The sequence below is a fragment of the Leptodactylus fuscus genome, chromosome 2, assembly GCF_031893055.1.
Source record: "Leptodactylus fuscus isolate aLepFus1 chromosome 2, aLepFus1.hap2, whole genome shotgun sequence".
Taxonomy (NCBI): Eukaryota; Metazoa; Chordata; class Amphibia; order Anura; family Leptodactylidae; genus Leptodactylus; species Leptodactylus fuscus.
Window position 1 is genome coordinate 147,908,933 of NC_134266.1, and position 19,865 is coordinate 147,928,797.

The 19,865-nt window shown below is 43.7% G+C and overlaps 1 protein-coding gene across 1 annotated transcript in view; it reads right to left on the reverse strand.

Moving 5' to 3' along the window:
• The window catches only part of VPS53 (VPS53 subunit of GARP complex), a 108,136-nt gene that overhangs the window by 60,381 nt on the left and 27,890 nt on the right, over positions 1 to 19,865 (reverse strand). Inside the window, exons 8-11 of the mRNA XM_075264882.1 lie at positions 15,124 to 15,202; positions 14,861 to 15,004; positions 13,702 to 13,844; positions 9,658 to 9,799 (exon numbers count right to left, since the gene is read on the reverse strand). Of these exons, the coding sequence (XP_075120983.1) occupies positions 9,658 to 9,799; positions 13,702 to 13,844; positions 14,861 to 15,004; positions 15,124 to 15,202 (508 nt within the window). The remainder of the gene's footprint in view (positions 1 to 9,657; positions 9,800 to 13,701; positions 13,845 to 14,860; positions 15,005 to 15,123; positions 15,203 to 19,865) is intronic.

Below are 19,865 nucleotides of genomic sequence, written 5' to 3' on the forward strand. Positions count from 1 at the left end.
CAGAGGCAGATGTGGAGGTGTCCTGGCTCCTGGTCTGGACTGCAGCGCCAGCCCTGTCAACAGTGGAAGAGGCAGTGGCCGCCAGGCCAAACGACGATTATCCTGCGCTTGCTCTCACCCACTGAGCCCAGGGCTTGCCTTCCAAATGATGGCACCCGCAAGAGGTGGTGAGATTCCTCTCCGCAGATCTCCAAACCATCTTGGACTTGCAAATTGCACTAAATTTGTCATGTAACTGACATGTATATGATGAGTCTATCCATTGTCTGTTCATTTTGGTGAAAGTCAGCCTGTCAGCTGACAGACAGCTGTGCTTGTCAGTGATGATGTCACCGGCTGCTTGTACCCCCAGTTTTTGCTGCTTAGCTTGCCTCCACATCCACACTGCTTTTGACCCTACACATCACCCCTATCCATGCCTGTGCCTCTAGCCATAAGTCTGCCACCCATGGAAACTCATGGTGCAGAAAGTGAGGGAGCTGACTCTGAGGAACCCTTGGGTTTTGTAGCTGGTACTCCATCAAAGGTCTCTGCTGCTCACACACCCTGCTGAACATACGGTATCTAGGGTTAGAGCGTGTGGTGACCTCGCACAACAGTAGGTGCTTCAGGCAGATGTAGGCCTTGCTGGAGTGTATTGCGGCTAGCTCCAGGTACTGTAGACTTGGGAAAGTGGGTGTCCAAGTGCCGCACTTTCACCCTTAGCTCAGCTAATTTGGGGTATGTTTTTAAAAATCATTGCACCACTACATTGAACATGTGGGCCAGGCATGGAACGTGTTGGAGGCTGGCAAGCTCCAGAGCCCTCCAACAAGCTAAAAAACCTGGCCCCAGGGGCAGCGGGGATAAACAAATTGCCATCTCATCCAGGATGGCATCCCTGACCTCAGAGGCAGTGTGCTGTCCGTCTCCCAAGCTGATGAGCTTCAGCCCAGCCTGCTGACGTCTCCCCACACCAGTGTTGCAGCGTTTTCAGCTCGTAGCTGGGGTAAATCTAACAGCGGAGGAGGAGGGTGGTGTTTCAGCCCTCCTCCCAGGAATGTTTTGTGGGGAAACAAGTCAGGAAAATTCTTGAAACGGGAGAGTTTTGCATCTTTGCCCTTGCTGCCTATGGACATCCCTTTGCCTCTAGCCACCATTTTCCCTGCTTTGCTTGCCTCCAAATCCACACTGCTTTTGCCCCTAGACATCACCCCAGTCCATGCCTTAGCTTGTACCCCCAGTTTTTCCTGCTTAGCTTGCCTCCACATCCACACTGCTTTTGCCCCTAGACATCACCCCAGTCCATGCCTTAGCTTGTACCCCCAGTTTTTCCTGCTTAGCTTGCCTCCACATCCACACTGCTTTTGCCCCTAGACATCACCCCAGTCCATGCCTTAGCTTGTACCCCCAGTTTTTCCTGCTTAGCTTGCCTCCACATCCACACTGCTTTTGCCCCTAGACATCACCCCAGTCCATGCCTTAGCTTGTATCCCCAGTTTTTCCTGCTTAGCTTGCCTCCACATCCACACTGCTTTTGCCCCTAGACATCACCCCAGTCCATGCCTTAGCTTGTACCCCCAGTTTTTCCTGCTTAGCTTGCCTCCACATCCACACTGCTTTTGCCCCTAGACATCATCCCTATCCATGCCTCTTCCCCTAGCCATAACTCTGCCACCCCTGGAAACTCATGGTGCAGAAACTTTGGTTGCTGACTTTGAGGAACCCTTGGGTTTTGTAGATGGAACTCCATCAAAGGTCTGTGCAGCTCACACACCCTGCTCAAGATATGGTATTGTAGGGTTTCAGCGTGTGTGAATGACGGACAACAGCCTGTGTTTGGACAGATGTAGGCCTTGCTAGAGTGTTTTTAGGCTAGCAGCGACTCCTGTGCACTTGCAAAAGTGGGCGCACAAGCGCCGCATTTTCAACAGTAGCTTCGGTACATTTGGGTATGTTTTTAAAAAACTTTGCACCACTAGGTTAGACGTGGGCCAAACATGGAACGTGTTGGAGGCTGGCAAGCTCCAGAGCCGCTACCAGGTTCCAGCCATTATCACAGGCGTAAAAATGCCAGGCCCCAGGTGTAGCAGGGAAAAAAAAATGCCATCTCAGCCAGGATGGCATCCCTGACCTCGGAGGCACTGTGCTGTCTGTCCCCCAAGCTGATGAGCTTCAGCACCGCCTGCTGACGTCTCCCCACACCAGTGTTTTAGCGTTTGCCGCTAGTAGCTGTGGTGGAGGTTGCAGCGTCGTAGGGTTTCAGTCTACTCCTGCCATGAATTTTGGCCTGGGAGAGGAGATAGGCCACCCCAGTTTGCACCCGGGGAACAGACTCCACCACATTCACCCTGCCTGTCATTAAAGATAAGCACTGCAGCATCCCTGACCACAGGCGCTTGTCCAAGTGTCGGTGGTCAAGTGGACCTTGCAGCAAAGCGCGGAACTAAGGGCCCACCTGATGTTGAGTGACACGTGCTGGTGCAAGGCGGGGACGCCACACCGGGAGAAGTTGAGACGGCTAGGGACGGCATAGTGAGGTGCCACAGTTGCCATCAGGTCCGGGAAGGCGGGAGTTTCAACAAGCCGGAACGCCAACCTCTCCTGGGCCAGCAGTTTAGCGATGTTGGCGTTCTAGGCTTGCGTGGGTGGGTGGTTAGCGGTGTATTTCTGCCGGCGCTCCAATGTCTGAGAGATGGTGGGTTGTTGTAAAGAAGCGCCTGATGGTGCCTTTGATGGTGCAGGAGAAGGAGATAAGACAGAAACAGGGGAGGATGAGGGAGAAGTCAACAAAGTGGCGGAGGCAGATGAAGTGATGTCCTGGCTCGTCCTCTGGAGTGCATCGCCAGCACTGTGAGCAGAGGCAGTGGCATGAACGGCGGGCGACGTTTGTCCTGCCGTTGCTGCCTGCCACTGATTCCATTGCTTGGATTCCAAATGACGGTGCATTGAAGTGGTGGACAGGTTGCTCTTCTCAGGGCCCCTACTCGATTTCAAGAGGCAAATTGTGTAGACGACACTATATCTGTCCTCGGCGCATTCCTTGAAAAAACTCTACACCTTCAAGAAACGTGCCCTCGATGGGGGAGTTTTTCTGGGCTGGGTACAAAAGGGAACATCTTCGGACATTCCGGGTCTGGCCTGGCTTCGGCAAAGCAGCTGACCTCTGCCTCTGGACATGTCTCTGCCTCTAGCTACCCTTTTTGGTGCTGCACCTGCCTCAACATCCACACTACTTTCCCAGCTTGACATCTGCCTTGTCCAGGTGGGGTCGGTGTCCTCGTCGTCCACCACCTCCTCTTCCAACTCCTGTCTCGCCTCCTCCTCCTGCACAATGCGCATGTCAACTGGCTGCCCTGACAGCAACTGCGTCTCATCGTCGTCGATGAGGGTGGGTTGCTGGTCATCCGCCACCAAATCGACCGGAGATGGAATGGAGGAGACTCTAGTGTTTGAGCATCTGGACACAGATACTCGTCTGTTAGGTCCGTGGAATCGCGAAATGGAGGGGCAGGTTGCGGTACAGTCAAAGGAAGGGAGAACAGCTCTGGGGAGCAGGGACAGTTGGGGTTATTGTTCTGAGAAGATTGGGAATTTTGGGTGGAAGGAGGACAAGACTGTTGGGTAAGAGGAGGTAGAGGCTGACTGGCTGGTGGACAATGTGCTTTAAGCGTTATCCGACAGCCATTGCAAGACCTGTTCCTGGTTCTCGGGCCTACTAATCTTTGTACCATTCAGCCTAGTTAATGTGGAACTTTTGTGCAAAGCGCAGAACTTAGGGCCCGCCTGATGTTAAGGGACACACGCTGGTACAAGGCTCAACTCACCCTAAGTGCCAAAAACACTGCTGGTGCAAGGCTCTACTCATGCCAAGGGCCTCAATCTCTGCTGGTAGCTCAGCTTAAGGTCATGTAACTTTGTTTGGAAGGGCTCATGTTAAGGGCTAGAAAAGTGAATTTTGGAAGGTCTTACCACATCACACACACACACACACACACACACACACACACACACACACACACTCAAAATGACAGTTAAGGGTGAGGGCTTTTGGAATTCCCATTGCCTATTCCATTTGTGGTTGTCATGGGGAACGTGATTTAAAGGGGTGGTTGTTACTGTTTGTTGAGCTTAAATTGGGGTTTGTGTCCATCCATTTGGGGAGTAAAGAAGGTTTCCAGGTATTTTCCCACTTTGATAGAGGTTTTTTTGAATGTGGAAAGTGTGTAGTTGTTAGGCAGTGATGTTGGGGTAATAGAGGGTCTTTGGTGTGTTAGATGCCCCCAGGCATGCTTCCCCTGCTGTCCCAGTGTCATTCCAGAGGTGTTGGCATCATTTCCTGGGGTGTCATAGTGGACTTGGTGACCCTCCAGACACGGATTTGGGTTTCCCCCTTAACGAGTATCTGTTCCCCATAGACTATAATGGGGTTCGAAACCCGTTCGAACACACGAACATTGAGCGGCTGTTCGAATCGAATTTCGAACCTCGAACATTTTAGTGTTCGCTCATCTCTAGTGCTAATAGTTTATTTAAAAAAATAATAAAAAAATAATCTGTACTGACATTACAAAAAATTTATTTGCCTCATGCCACCTAAAACTCATAATCTTCCATCAAATTTGCATTTTCTTCACCCCTGAAACTACAAAAATGCTAGTCCACACCCTCATCATTTACCACTTACCGTATTTTACGGACTATAAGGCGCACTGGACTATAAGCCGCATTGCCCATGAGTGCCTTATAGTCCGTCTCGGTTCATATATAAGGCGCACCGGACTATAAGCCGCAGTCCGGTGCGCATTATATCTTATTGAAAGTGGCGGCAGGCAGACTTTGCCAGCGGCCGCTTAACCCCCCGCGTGCCAGCCGCTTCTATTGGAAGCGCTCGGCAGGCGAGGAGGGGCTCTATCAGCAAAATCATGCTGATAGAGCCCAACTGTAAACGTTAGGTTAAACTACTACACACCCCACACCCCCCCCCGTTACAGCAGGGCTGCCGGACACTTCCTATTCATTTCTATGGGAGCCGGCATGCGAGCGCTCCCTATAGAAATGAATGGAAAAAAGCAGTCCATTCATTTCTATGGGGAGCGCTCGCATGCCTGCTCCCATAGAAATGAATAGGAAGTGTCCGGCAGCCCTGCTGTGACACCGCCGTCCTGAAAGAGAACGTGAAACTTACCGAGCGGTGCAGGGTGGGCGGGCATTCAGGCCTCCTCTTCCTCCGATGTTCCGTCCTCCTCCGGCGCTCGCAAGCTGATAATGGCCAGGGCACATGCGCAGTAGAAGCATTATGCGCATGCGCCCTGGCCATTATCAGCGAGCGCCGGAGGAGAAGGACGGAACATCAGAGGCAGAGGAGGCCTGAATGCCCGCCCGCCCTGCACCGTTGGGTAAGTTTCACGTTCTCTTTCAGGACGGCGGTGTCACAGCAGGGCTGCCGGACACTTCCTATTCATTTCTATGGGAGCAGGCATGCGAGCGCTCCCCATAGAAATGAATGGACTGCTTTTTTCCATTCATTTCTATAGGGAGCGCTCGCATGCCGGCTCCCATAGAAATGAATAGGAAGTGTCCGGCAGCCCTGCTGTAACGCCGGCGTGTACGGCTGTGATACACGCCGGCGTTCGGTAGTGTGAATGCACCCTTACGGTGCCTTTTATGTATGTATGGAAGCGGCACGCAGTCTTTGCCGCCGCTTCCATCCATATATAAGCCGCACCGGACTATAAGCCGCACTTACGATTTCTGAGGAAATCGTAGGTTTTTATGTGCGGCTTATAGTCCAGAAAATACGGTAGACTACTGTAACACTCTTCTGTGAGCTCCTAGCAAATGCGCTTGCCCTATTCTAGTCCACCCTCAAATCTTTGCTAAACACTTCATCAATGGCTAGCCATTGCTCAGTGAATAGAGCTTAAAACAGTACTGCTTACATACAAAGTCATCTCCAACTAGTCCGCTCCATGCATCTCTAACCTAATCTCTTACTACCCACCCACAAGTAATCTCCAATCCTCTCAAGACCTTTAGGGTAAGTTCACACGATGTAACGTGCCGCGTGATGTGGCACATATACGGCGTGTGAGAGTTTGCGCACTGTAAAAGCTCCCATTGATCTCAATGGGAGTTAGGAACGTATACGCCGCGTTATTTTGCGGCCGTGATTTTGCGGCCACAAAATAAAGCGGCGTATACGATCCTAACTCCCATTGAAATCAATGGGAGCTTTTACGGCGCGCAAACTCTCACACGCCGTATACGTGCCACATCACGCAGCACGTTACATCGTGTGAACTTACCCTTATTTTCACTTTGCTCTAATCTGCCCTTCATACAACTCCAAGACTTCTGTGTATTCCCTACACTCTGGAACTCACTACCACTACCACTCCGCCCCCGGCAGCTCCCTCCTATGTCGGCTCATTCATTTGAGCCGACAGCAGAGGGTTAAGCCGCGACAGCGATGGTCGCGGCGGGCGGGTTTTGACAAGAGAGAGACGCGGCTCGCCGCGTCTCTCTCTGTGTCAAAACCCGCGCGGGCAGTTCACGTGTGAACTAGCCCTAAGACTGTCCCCCCACAACCACAACCTTCAGGCACCCTCTTCAGGAAAACTTACAGCCTTCAATAAACCTGTTGGCACCATCTGAACAGATTCTTTCCCCACCACACACTTACTGTTTCTATCCCCTTTCCTTATAAATTGTAAGCCCTCGCAGAGAGCGCCCTCTATCCCACCATATCACGATGGACTACGATGACAAAAAGCATGTACTGTATGAGTTGGAGTTTCCAAGTTTCCGCAAGATGTAAAAGACCACCACAACTTTCTCTCTAAAAGCACAAATATGGTTTTTACTCCTGTTTTGGGAGTAATATATGTAACAAACTATAGCAAGTTCTTTTATATTAAAAACACACAAGTCTGCTCTAGAACAATTTTGGACGGCCTGGACATACATGACCACAATAGTATTATAAACTGTGCAGCATTCACACGCTTAAGTGAGTCTTTGTTCCATGCTACCAGTATTTCTCTTTTTCTCAATACTAAGTGGAGGAAGGAAAGTTGTCGACAGACAGACGTACCCCTTCAAAAGAATTAAGGCATCTAAACTGAAATGATCACTACAGCCTCAAGCACATGTCCATGTTACAAATCCATGTCATACTGATAGCAGAAATGTATGTCTATGAAAAACTAATGACCTCTTATCATACCACTGGAAAAGGAAGCACAGAACTGTATTGACACTAGAAATATATTAGGCTATAGGATCTCAGCAAAGCAGCTAATGTACATTAAAATATTAACCATAAGAAAATCACAGAGAGAACCAAATAGTAAATGAAAGACTACTTTTTGTGAAGGCAGCTACAAGTTTGTGAGTAATTGAGGAAGGAATTCAAGGTTAAATGCCAAGTCTGCCGTGGTCAGGCTGAATCAGAATCAGCCCTTTTTATTGTTTAATCGAGGCACTGAAGAATGCACATGAGAAATTGTATATGCCTTTATTAAAATAAACATTACAATAAATCAAGCTACTGCAAGCCTAAAGAATGGATTACATATCAACACATGGTTCAGCCTGTGTTGCACTACAATTGCCCATAGACATTGCCATAAAACCTTCATGATACTCTCTTTGTTTTGGTGTGTAGCCTGTACCTCAAAATTACAAGGTCTCAAAAAATGAATGGGATATGATTGGTCATAGGAGTACTTGTTCAAACTGTTTCTTTGGCTACTGGGGTGTCTAAAAGAACCTTAAAGGGATTCTATCAATAGAATCCCATTTTTAGCTAAACCCATGTCGGAATATCCTTAAAGAGGACCTTTCATGGTCCAGGGCACAGGCAGTTCTATAAACTGCTGGAAAGCCAACAGTGCGCTTAATTCAGCGACTGTCGGCTTTCCTGATCTGTGCCCGGGGTAAAGAGCTATCGGTCCCGGTACAGTAGCTATTTACAATCATAAGGGTGTTCCTGACAGTCAGCCAGGAACTTCCTTCATCAAAGCAGCACCTATCGCGCACCATGAAAGGTGCTCTTTAAGAAAGGCTATTCTTCCCCTACCTTTAGAAGTCTTCCTGGTTTCTTCACTATGGTAATGAGTCTTCTTGCAGCACTGGGGGCGGTCCCCAGCGCTCAAACAGCACTGGGAGCGTCCCCTGTGCTGCGAGGAAAACTCTCTAGCGCCGCCTTCTTCTTGATCTCTGCCTTTGCTTCTTTTCTCCTGTTCAGCCACAGGAAAATGGCCAATTGCACCCACTGCGCATATCCGTCGGCCATTTTCCTATGTTCTCTCCTGTTCGACCAGTTTTTTCGCAGCACAGGATTCGCCCCCAGTACGGTTTGAGCGCTGGGGACCGTCCCCAGCGCTTCGAGAAGACTCTTTACTAGAATGAAGAAACCGGGAATATATACCGAATGGCAGCACGGAAAGCACTTCTACAGGTAGGGGAAGAATAGCTATTCTTAAGGCTATTCCAACGTGGGTTTATCTAAAAAATGGGATTCTAATGATAGAATCCTTTTAAAGTTCTGTCTGTGACAACACAGTAAATTTACTAATATCACAGAGAGAAGGCTAAAGGCAGGCACTATTCAAGTAAATAGGCAACACAATACCTGGTCATGTCATCCTCCAGATGAAAAAATACTTTCCAGCATATACTCTACTATTGCATATGTAAGTGGTTGTCCTCATAAGACATAGACCAGTACTTTGCTAATTTTGGATTTAAACAATCCGTCAGACTTCAACCATATGTCTTATCTGATATCAGATGGGGAAGTATGCCAGGGCACTTAGGGTGGTACACTTGCCAAGGTAAGCAAATGAGGCTAAAAATGCGACGGCAACACATCACAATTTTTCCCGCAGTCTGCAAGTTTCCAGTGCAGACTTTCTGCTTCAATTTTACCTATAGAGAAACTGCTGGCTCCGTGGGTATAATTGACATGCTGTGATTTTCAAAACCAAAGTGGTTTTGGAAATAGCAGGATTTCAGGTTCATATATTTTTCTGCAATTTATGGATGGGATTCACTAGAACCCCACACACTTTGCAGGGACTATAAATGCTGTGGTTTTTTTTGCTGTGGCGTTTATGCCATGTGCGGCTTAAACCTAAAACAGTATAGTGCACAAATTATTTTATAATAAGACCTGGGTATTTGCCTTGGCTATTGTACCACCCAACATAATAAACACACACACATCTATCTCCTATATCAGATTATGGAAAAATTCCCAATAAAAATATTTAAAAATTTTTTTTGGCCGTTACAATAGTTTTTATTGATATTGATATAGTATTATAACATTATTCACAGAGTTTACATATAGTCTTATTTTGAAACCTAGTAAACCCTCACTGAAATAGCTATAAATATAGGGAGAAACTAGGTAGTGTAGGACATACATAGCTTGCTCCACTGAAGTCTACTGAGCTTAGAGAAACATAGTACTAAGACAGTTCTTTCAAGACTTACCTAAATGCAGTCACTGCCCACCATGTATTACAAGACAGGATTCACAAAATCTAACCCCATCCCAACTCCATTAAAGCTTCTTCCTTCCCTATATATAGATGTCAAATGAGTCCATAAATATGCAGTGAAGTGCTGGAACAAATTGATGTACTGCATAGTCAAGCATTGCCTTACCACAACAGTGTCAGTCAAGGTGCAGCCAGAGAAACGCTTTGCTAGAAGTCCCTCAAAATTAGTGGTTCTCTGGATAGCAAAGAGCAGCAGCTTCACCTCAATCTCTTTAGCTCTTGTCCTCATAATTTTTGAAAGATCATTTCTGAAGAAAAAAAAAATATTTTATAATCAGCAATAAAACATTTAAAAAATGAAATACTAATGCATAATAAAGGAACAAAATCAAACAAAATCATAAATTAAAAATTTCTTGCCAACCCCTTAAGACTAGGTCCCCAATGTAAAAGTTGGAGAATACTGCTTTAAGGGGTATCTGTCTACAGAACTCAGCATATCAGTCCAGTCCCGCAGATATAGTAGATGGTTTGATTCAGTTGACCTAAACCTGTGTTTTCTCGCTTGTGAATTGATGCCTCTGTTGCTGAAATACTGCAGTTTTTATCAATATGCAAATAGAAACTTTGAAGCAATGTGGAAGATGCCACTTACCTCTTTGGAACAATGCAATTGTCTTCGTGGCTCCAAAGAGCTTCGGTTGCATGCTCACAAAAAGAGCAACATCTCAGTAACATAGGACTGAGTCACAAAGGGAACACCATTTGATTCATGGGACCCTAACGTAAATGTCTTTGAGGCTCAGTTGATATGCTGGATTCTGGTGACATAATCCCTTTTTGTGCTAAATGGAACCCGGTAATTAAAAGGTCATGAAAAAAATCCAGGCCTTGCAAATACACACGTGGACAAAATTGTTGGTACCCCTAACTTAATGAAAGAAAAACCCACAATAATCACAGAAATAAGTTGGTATCTGACAAAAGTAATAAATAAATAAAAAATGTTTGAGCAAACTGCTCCAGTTGTCTCGGGTTTGAAGGGTCCCTTTTCCAGACGGCATGTTTCAGATCCTTCCAAAAAGGCTCAATAGGATTTAGGTCAGGGCTCACAGAAGGCCACTTCAGAATAGTCCAATGTTTTCCTATTAGCCATTCTTGGGTGTTTTTAGCTGTGTGTTTTGGGTCATTATCCTGTTACAAGACCCATGACCTGCAACTGAGACCAAGCTTTCTGACACTGGGCAGCACATTTGTCTGTAGAATCCCTTGATAGTCTTGAGATTTCATTGTACCCTGCACAGATTCAAGACACTCATTGCCAGTTGCAGCAAAGCAGCCCCAGAACATAATAGAGCCCCCGGCCCCCGCCATGTTTCACAGTAAGGACAGTGGTTTTTTTCAAGATATGCTTCATTTTTCCATCTGTGAACATAGAGCAGTGATGTCGTGCCAAAAAGGTCAATTTTTTTCTCATCTGTCCATAGGACATTCTCCAAGAAGCTTTGTGAATTGTCAACATCTAGTTTGGCAAATTCCAGTTTGTCAGATTCAAGTTATTCTGTGACCATTGACCATTGTGGGTTTTTGTCTCCTTAAATGAGGGGTACCAACAATTTTGTCCATATGTGTAAATGTTGTTCTTTATAAGGCATTTTAAATTTCCAGTATATTTCCTGAACCAATTCCTAACTCTTTCCAGAATCTGTGAATTCTCTCATTCTTCAGGGACATTTTTTTTCTTCTTACACTTCTAAAGGATAGAAATCTGTTCTGTTAGGGCTCGATTACATCTGCGCCCGGTCTCTGTTCATGCAGGTTTCCGTTTCCTGCACAAAACTGAGCAAGAGACGGAAAGCTGCAGGACTCTTTCAAACCCATTCATTTGAATGGGTTTGAAAGATGTCCGGCCGTGAGCGCCGGTGAGCGTTTTAAGCTTTCCGCCGCTAAACCGTTTTTTTTTTGTTTTTTTTTTAAATCGGACACACATGTAGCACTCTGTGTCCGGTTTTAAAAAAACAGTTTTGCGGCGGAGAGCATAAAACGCTCACCGGCGCACAGGGCCGGACCCGGTCTGACAGCTTTCCGTCTTCTGCATGCAGAAGACGGAAAGCTCAGAACGGACTCAAGGCGCTAGTGTGAACCTAGCGTTAATGTGACAGGCACAGCTGGATGGCCCATGTTATGCTGGTAAACAACTGTATGTCCATCAAATGATTTTTATCCCCAGAAGTAAAAGATTTAGGTGCTTGCAGAATGCCACAATTTGGGTAGTTTTTGCTACAGGTTAACTAATTGAATCAATGAATCAGTGTGGGTCTCTTGCAGCCTCAAACCTTTGCAATGCAAAGGTCAAAAGGCACAGGAGAAAACTACTATAATAATTAACATGCTGTTGGTCTAAGGGTCCATTCACACAGAGTTTGTGGTGCTGATTTTGACGCTGAATCTGCCTCAAAATCAGCCTAGAGTTCTATTGGGAGGCTTTTTTTGGAGGCTGATTTTGAGGCAGATTCAGCGTCAAAATCAGCACCAAAAAACTCTGTGTGCACTGACCAGCTGCAGCACAAGTAACTTTGAGATGCAGATTTTAGTTGCAGCATGTGTGATCTGTTGTAATCTTGTTCAATATACCAGCACTATAGAACACAGTGGGATAGCCACCAGTGACTTTACACAGACTAAACCATTGCAATCCTTCACCATGTGGCCCCTGCTTTACAGTTTATAAAAGTAAAACATCAAAGCAAAAAAGATGTGTGTGTATATATATATATATATATATATATATATATATATATATATATATATATATATATATATGCGTAACTGATACAATGTAAAAGTTGCCACGAAGGGCAACATAATTACACTGATATTTTATTATTTTGTATTCTAGCAGCAGCCTTCTCCATATAGAAAAATCAAATGCTTGCAATTCAGGCCTGTTCTTTTACTGTTAGAACTGGGCAAGAATCAAGTGTGTGGAAAGGTGAGGAGTTCAGGGTACAATTTGGGGGTTTAAAGCCAGCATGTGTATTAGGAGAACAAAGCTTTGGCAGCAGATGAAGTTCTCATTAAAGTGAGAACAATGACAGGTATAAAAGGGAATTATAAAAGCTCTGGTAGCGTAGATACTTTTCATCTCAAGGGGATTTCTTCTTTTTCCTGGAGTAAGCTCAGTACAAAATATACCATTAAATTATTGAACAAAATAGCTGGGCGGCTCAAGGCCTTGCATTGAGTAATCCTTTCAGTAAGGAAAAAAGCTTTCACTGATGTAGAAGGGAAGTACACAGTCTTTCTAACTTGTGAGTGAGAACTGCGTTAAGGCGAAGTTCACATTTATATTAATAAAACTCATTGCTCTCATCCAAATATACTTAAAGGGGACCTTTCATGTCCTCATACATATGAGCTTTTATATACCACTAGAAAGCCAACACTGGGCTGAATTAAGCACACGGTCATCTTTCCCGCTGGTGGAGCCATCGGTGCCATTAATTTCAGCACTGATCTCTTCCCATTGTCAGAAGGGCGATCCTCTATGTGAACGGCCCCCAACAGTAACACAGCTCCTATCTCATCAGTGGTTCAGAAAGCTTCTCTCTTTGCTACATTAGCTGCTGTGCTAAATAAGTATAATGGGCTCACCGGGAAGTCATTGGATGAAGAATTATCTCTATCACAGTATGATGCATGATCATAAGGTGCAGACTAGTAAAGCAGCAGAGAGAACATTATTGAGTAATTATTACAAATATACTGAGTTAAATTTGTAAAGGGGGGGACCTCTGATTTCAATTATTTCAGCAATGGACTGGGATAAATGCTAATATGTGAATTGCTCTTAGGATATGAGTGATATGTACAAGGTAATAAATCATAACTGTTTTACACTAGGTTCACACTAGGTTTCTGTCCCTCGGATCCACATGGGGACTAATTTTATATATATTATACTATACTGGGGTCTGTGGGGTTTCTGACGTTTGTATACTGAAACCGGTGGAGAGAAAAGACCTCCTCTGCTGACTGCAACCCTAGTGTGAATCCAGCACTAGTTATTAATTTAGCTAAGTCAATTAAATATGAAATGAATGAATATTGCACACAATATTCTCTTGTTCCACAGTGTCCTTTAATAGCAAATCTAGAAAATTGGGGAAAGTCAGCTTTCACAGATGATTTCTATACTCTCTCATCTCACCTGGTTATATGGCAAAATTCTACAGCAATGCGTTCAGTCATGCACCAGTCCACTGGGAACATGCGGCCATACTTTTCTTCATAATCCACCAGTTGACGTTTAATCCAAGCGTAGCGTCTATCAATTTTATCAAGCCAAGCAACCTACCAAGTAAACAAGGAGAAAGATGGCAAAAGAATATGAGCAAAATTATGAAATTCGCCTTAGTAAATTATTAATCACAGTTGATATACTAAAAATGGCTTCAATAACTATGAAAATACATCAAACTAGAAATGTTACTGGGATAACTACGATTTTTTTTCAAAAAGACCGAAGCGTTTGTCTATTTGAACTCACTATTTATTGTAGTATACAGAAAATTTCTATAGGGCCATGTAGGGATGGACAATTAAAGCACAGATTTTTTTTTTTTGCCAGAATTTCAAAAATCGATGTTGGTCCCCCACCTAATCTGATATATTCTATGCAGGCATTCTCCTCCCACCACCAGCTACGATCAACAGTTTCCTTACTGTATCCAATAGTTGGATGGTAGGAAAAAGAAGCCTGCGTCAAATGTATTCACTACTCCTCACTGTGAAGGCTCAGTGAACTTTTTTATTTTTAGGCAAAAACAAGAAAAGATTAAAAACAAAAATCATCCATCAAGCTTGGAGGGAAAAAGAAAATCAAGACTGTTCTGTATAAAATGAGATAAAATGAGCAAAAAATAAAAATTACCTCATTGCCCCAACATTTTGCTTCATTCCCCACAGTAAAAAATATTTAAAAATGTTACAGCCATGCATAAAGTATGTGACATCCACAAAATAAGCAATGAAAAAGTCTGTGTGGCAGCACCCCCCCTGGACACACAAATTAAAGAGAATATGAATTGGGGACTACCTCTGCCCATACGCCATCTAGCTAGCACCCTCTCTATTAGGAAGAGCTGAGCGCTTTTGAATGAAAAATATTAAATTTGCAATGGTCCCAACATAACATTGCATTGCATGGTCATCCACTGAACACAGTTTATGACATAGAATACCACATGTCGATGCACTGGAAACTTCCCACTTCTGCATCATTTCTTCATTGGGGGTTCCTCCAGCTAGTCCCCCATAAATAACTCATTGTGAAAGCAACAGTAGGCACTTATAGAGTTCATACTTACATCTTGATTTTCTTGGAAGAGGACCAAGTATTCAGACAGGTGCTGCCTGATAAATTTCTTAATGATCTCTTGTTTAATTCGTGAATCCAAGACATTGGCAACCAAGCAGGCATCACGTAAGACGTTACTAGGTCCACCTGGTCTCTAATTGAGACATCAAAAAGGATTTGCAACAGTTAACATATGCATTAACACTTTATAATGTCAATAAGGCCTTCATGTCTTTGGAATGTAATGGTTTTCTTACAATCTTACCAAATTACCTTAGTGCCCTGTGATGGAAATGCTTCCTCAAAATCAGCTAATATCTGTTGTCCCAGTTCAGTCTGTGCAGCTTTAACCCTGGCAAGAAAAAAAAAAAGTTGCTTGGTATGCCATAAGTCTTTGTACAGTACAAGGAAAACATGTACAAGCCCATTCTCTGAAATTCCTCCAGCAGTACGCTACATCTTAGACATTATTATGATATGTATGACAAACCACTGTCAAAAAATCTTATTATTGGACATGTCTGGCAAACAGCTCTTAAATAGGACCATTCACCAGCTCCTCCAACTCCAGTTCTTCGCATCTATTAATAGCTGCTGCTCCACTAATTCCAGAGCAGTTGTAATTTTTTTCTTTAGCTCCCACCATCATTGAGCAGTAATTGATGTTAGTTTTGGTGTTCAATTTGCTACTTAGGCTTTATACTGTCAAGTAGGCAGTGTCAGTCGGGTAGTGTCAGGCAGAAACATGAAAGAGGGTATGATTTAGAACTCCGAATCACACCCCTTGTCTGCTCCTGCCTTACACCACCCAACTGATAGAGAGCCTAAATCAGGCACCTAAACTAAAAGCACCTATAGCTCGGGAATTATGGAGGCTAGAGTAAAATTCAGTAAATCAGCACCCATTAACTGATGCAAAAGAGATAGACTTGGCAGAGATGGGGAAATGTTCTCCAAGACACTTTGAAAAGTAATCAGGGTGATCTTTCCAGAGACCCCACAGGCTGTTCTTGTTTGACATGGCTCAGTCTTCCTCAGCAGAAACCTGGTAAGTGTCCAAAGGACCACTGAGAGTCATTTGCTGGTTTAGTCTACACCAGTAGATCACTCTTTACTTATCAGACTACTGATGCAGCTCATGGGATCTCTTCTGACAACAGGAGGTGTGCATTTTCTATTCTGCTCTCATAGCGCTATACTGTCAGAAGGGGCGTTCCTTACTCCTCCTGACAGTACTGTCCATAGACTAGTACTGGGGGGCGGGGGCATTTCACACCGCTCAGTCCCCATCCATAAATGGATGAAGGAAGCGTAGGATTACAGTATGTTAAAGAAATATACAGTCCCATTAAATTAGAAGTCATCATTTTTAACAAGCTGTCTGGATACAAATATTAAGCTTGCCTATCTATTACTGTGGATAACTACTTTCTACTTCTGAAAATATTTCCAGGCATACATGTTGGTCTGGTGATACTCACACATATGATTCGACCTTGTGATTTGGGCTCTTGTCCAACCCAGATGCTATCGATATACAGAATATCACAATAACAACTTGTATTCTAGTAAGGTTTCACCTGCTTCTGGTTGTTATGCTAGTACTAAAGTATATGTAAGTACGCCTTTATAAAGTGAACAAAGTCAGTGTGATAATTTTATGCTGCCTATTTATCAATAATTTCACTACTCATATATGTCTGCAAACAAATGTTTTTTGTAGTAATATGGTCATCTGTGCGCTGTACAATTAACATTCATCTCATACCATATATAATCAGTTCAAGGCTTAAATTAATCCATATTCTACAGAAATTGTGATCAGTCTCCTGGAGTAGTGTCAAGAAATGTATTTCAGAAGAAGCAAGAATGCACAAATCATGCTTCATAATTTAATTTTCTATATCAATATCAGATGAAGTATTTGGACTGGAACACAATTCATTTTCTTTAAAAATCTGAAAACAATATTTATTCATGCCAGTATATTTTGTAATGTACCTTTTCACCTTGAAGTGGAAAATTCACAATTGTATGAGACATAATACACTATATCCTTCAATATATACTACATTCATTCAATACTTGCTATATTCCCTATTCTGCCATTAAAGGGGTATTCCCACGTCGCATACTCACCAGTCTTCACTGCTGTAAAATCTTCTTTCTTCCTGGTTTCTTGCGTCATTTGGTGAGCAGGGTTTCACATGCAACCTGCCGTTTAGCTCCGCCCCAAATTAGCGAGTAGCTCCGCCCACCGCATAGTGTGATCCTATGGGGCGGCTGAAGGGCCTGTGATGTCATCAAAGGTCCTCAAACAACACTATATGCACAATATTGTACTATGAAGTACAGGCAGGAGCAACTCCATTCTGTGTTACATATAGAGACTGCCTGTCTCTGCCATAATGAACACAATTGAATTAGCTAACCTGATAACTGGGAGAACAGAAGAAATGAAAGCAGCTCCTCTCCCCTATCTGAGTGCAGGGAGCTAGGTCACGTGGTGTAGACACAGGAATAGCTAGGAACACAGGCTCCCGTGCACTTAGCCCCGCCCCCCCCCACCACCACCACCCCCGTGCAGCTACATCACTTGTCTTTTGAGCAGATAAGTCAAGGGCTGTGTCAATAATGAATTATAGTTATATAGTTATATTACAACTATATTATAGTTATAATATAGTTATAATAGTAAGATAGTGGACAAACAAAGCAGTTTTGCTGAAGCAGTGTATTTAGGAAAAGTCTTAAATCCACATTAACAAGCAGTATAGATAGGATCCTTGTGATGGGACAACCCCTTTAAGGAAGAAGCTAAACCCCTGAAAGTGCCATGCCACTAAATTTTATGCATTAGGATGTCATGGTCAACAGCGTGAAATGCTACGGAAATATCTATCTCTGTCTCATGCTCTGAGTACATCACAGTTTTCAGTTGAATATGGAGTATGGTTATACCTGAAGCTAGAATGCACCTATCACCTGATACTTGGAGATCTAGCTGGACAGCAAAAGCATTTCTATTACTTTTTCTAGGAAGTATGAGCTAGATATAGGTCTAGGAGCCTTTGAGTAATGACTTCAGTAGAGCTCTTAGCTGAGTATGTCCAGTAAATGCCCTCAATACTTGGTGGGGGCTCCTTTTTCGTGAATGACTGAATCAATGCAGCAATGTGGCCATGGAAGCCCAGGTTGCTTTGATAGCAGCTTTCAGCTCGTCTGCATTATTGGGTCTCATCTTCCTCTTGAAAATACCCCATAGATTCTCTGTGGGGTTAAAGTCAGGTGAGTTTGCTAGACAATCAAGCACAGTGATACTGTGGTTATTAAACCAGGTCTTGGTACTTTTGGCAGTGTGGATAGATGCAAATTCCTGTTGGAAAATTAAAATTCCATCACCAAAAAGCATGTCAGCAGAGGGAACCATGAAGTGCTCTAGAATTTCCTGGTAGACGGCTGCACTGACACTGGGCTTGATAAAACACAGTGGACCTACACCAGCAGATGACATGGCAACTTGTATTGTGTGCCTCTCCACTATTCCCCCAGACTCTGAGAAATGTACTGGAGTAGCTGCACACAATTCTGACCTACTGTTGCATTGAAACTGTGGTGAAAAACAATTCAGTGACTGGTGAGGGTCCCAGAGGTTGGATCCCCACTGAACAGCAAGATAAACCCTATCTAGTAGATGGGGTTAACTTCTGAAAAACTCATGCTTAGGAATACAGTTCATTCACCAAAAATATTTAGCACTAAAAATTGTTTTTACAGGAAATTAAATAAAAGATAACCCGTACAGTATTATACGTGTATCAGGGAACAAAGGTAGTGCACAGGAGCATGTCCTAATCTAAAATATGGTCAGCGAGAATGTTAGCTTAAGAGTATCCTAACCAGGAATCCAATATCTAGATCAAGAAAAATCATATTTTTCCTGCCTTTCAATCTTTTTTTCCCCCAAGCTTTTAAATAGCAGTGAGAGTTACAAAACCACAAGCTCTTTTTTTGCTTAGCCTACCAGAAATTTTAGACAGGGACTGGCAATAAGCAGCATAAAAGGGGCTGAGGCAGCCGATCTTTACCGACTTGTGGTACAGTTGTTATGTCTCACTGAAAATACTTTCCAGGCCATTTCAATTATTTGCTATGCCCATTTAACCTTTTCAGGTTGCACCACACTTTCTCCATGAGATACGGTAGTTATTTGTACATGAAACTTTGTAAAACTTATTATCCCAATGGAGACTCACATTGCTGAAGCAGCACATCTTATGTAGCTTTCATGGATGTTTAGTCGTACAGACAAGAAATGTAGAAAGAAGCAATGCCTAGATACACATACTGGAAATAGGACAGGTAATATCTAGCAGAATAAACTGAGTGACAGATGGGAAGTATATGGTCTTCAGAAACTAAAGCAGTCGAGGAATTTGAGGTGCAGTCAAAACACGTAACTGCCTCGGGGAGGGATGAATATAACAGACTAGCTACAGAAATCTAATTCAGGGTCAACTAAATGGATTGTGCTTCTCCTTGTGGCGACATCATACATGCAGTTTTTTACCCAAAGTCAGGAATGAATTCAAAAGAAAGGGAAAATACAAATGAAGGACTTATATACGAAGTCCTTCCTATATAAAAGGAAAAACACATACAGGAAGAACCTCATCCGATCAGTGAACTCCAGGATCTGACATTGCAATTTCTTGATATTTTCACAAATACGCTGTAGATAATTTATTATTACATAATGCTATGGGCTCAGCCATGATGTTTACATCCTGTACTTCTCCATCCTAGTGCAGTCGGCTTGTATGGCAGTCTGGTCCTAAACATAGCTGCTGATGGACAGGTATGTCACTGGACCTTCATTAAATAATGCGCTCACGCCTTTCCAACTAACTAAACATTCACACCTTTTTATTTTCTGCCAGCATTTGTGTCTCTAATATATTGTGATATATACGTTACTAACAAATGTTGCCTCCGTTCTGGGAAATCCTGCATTT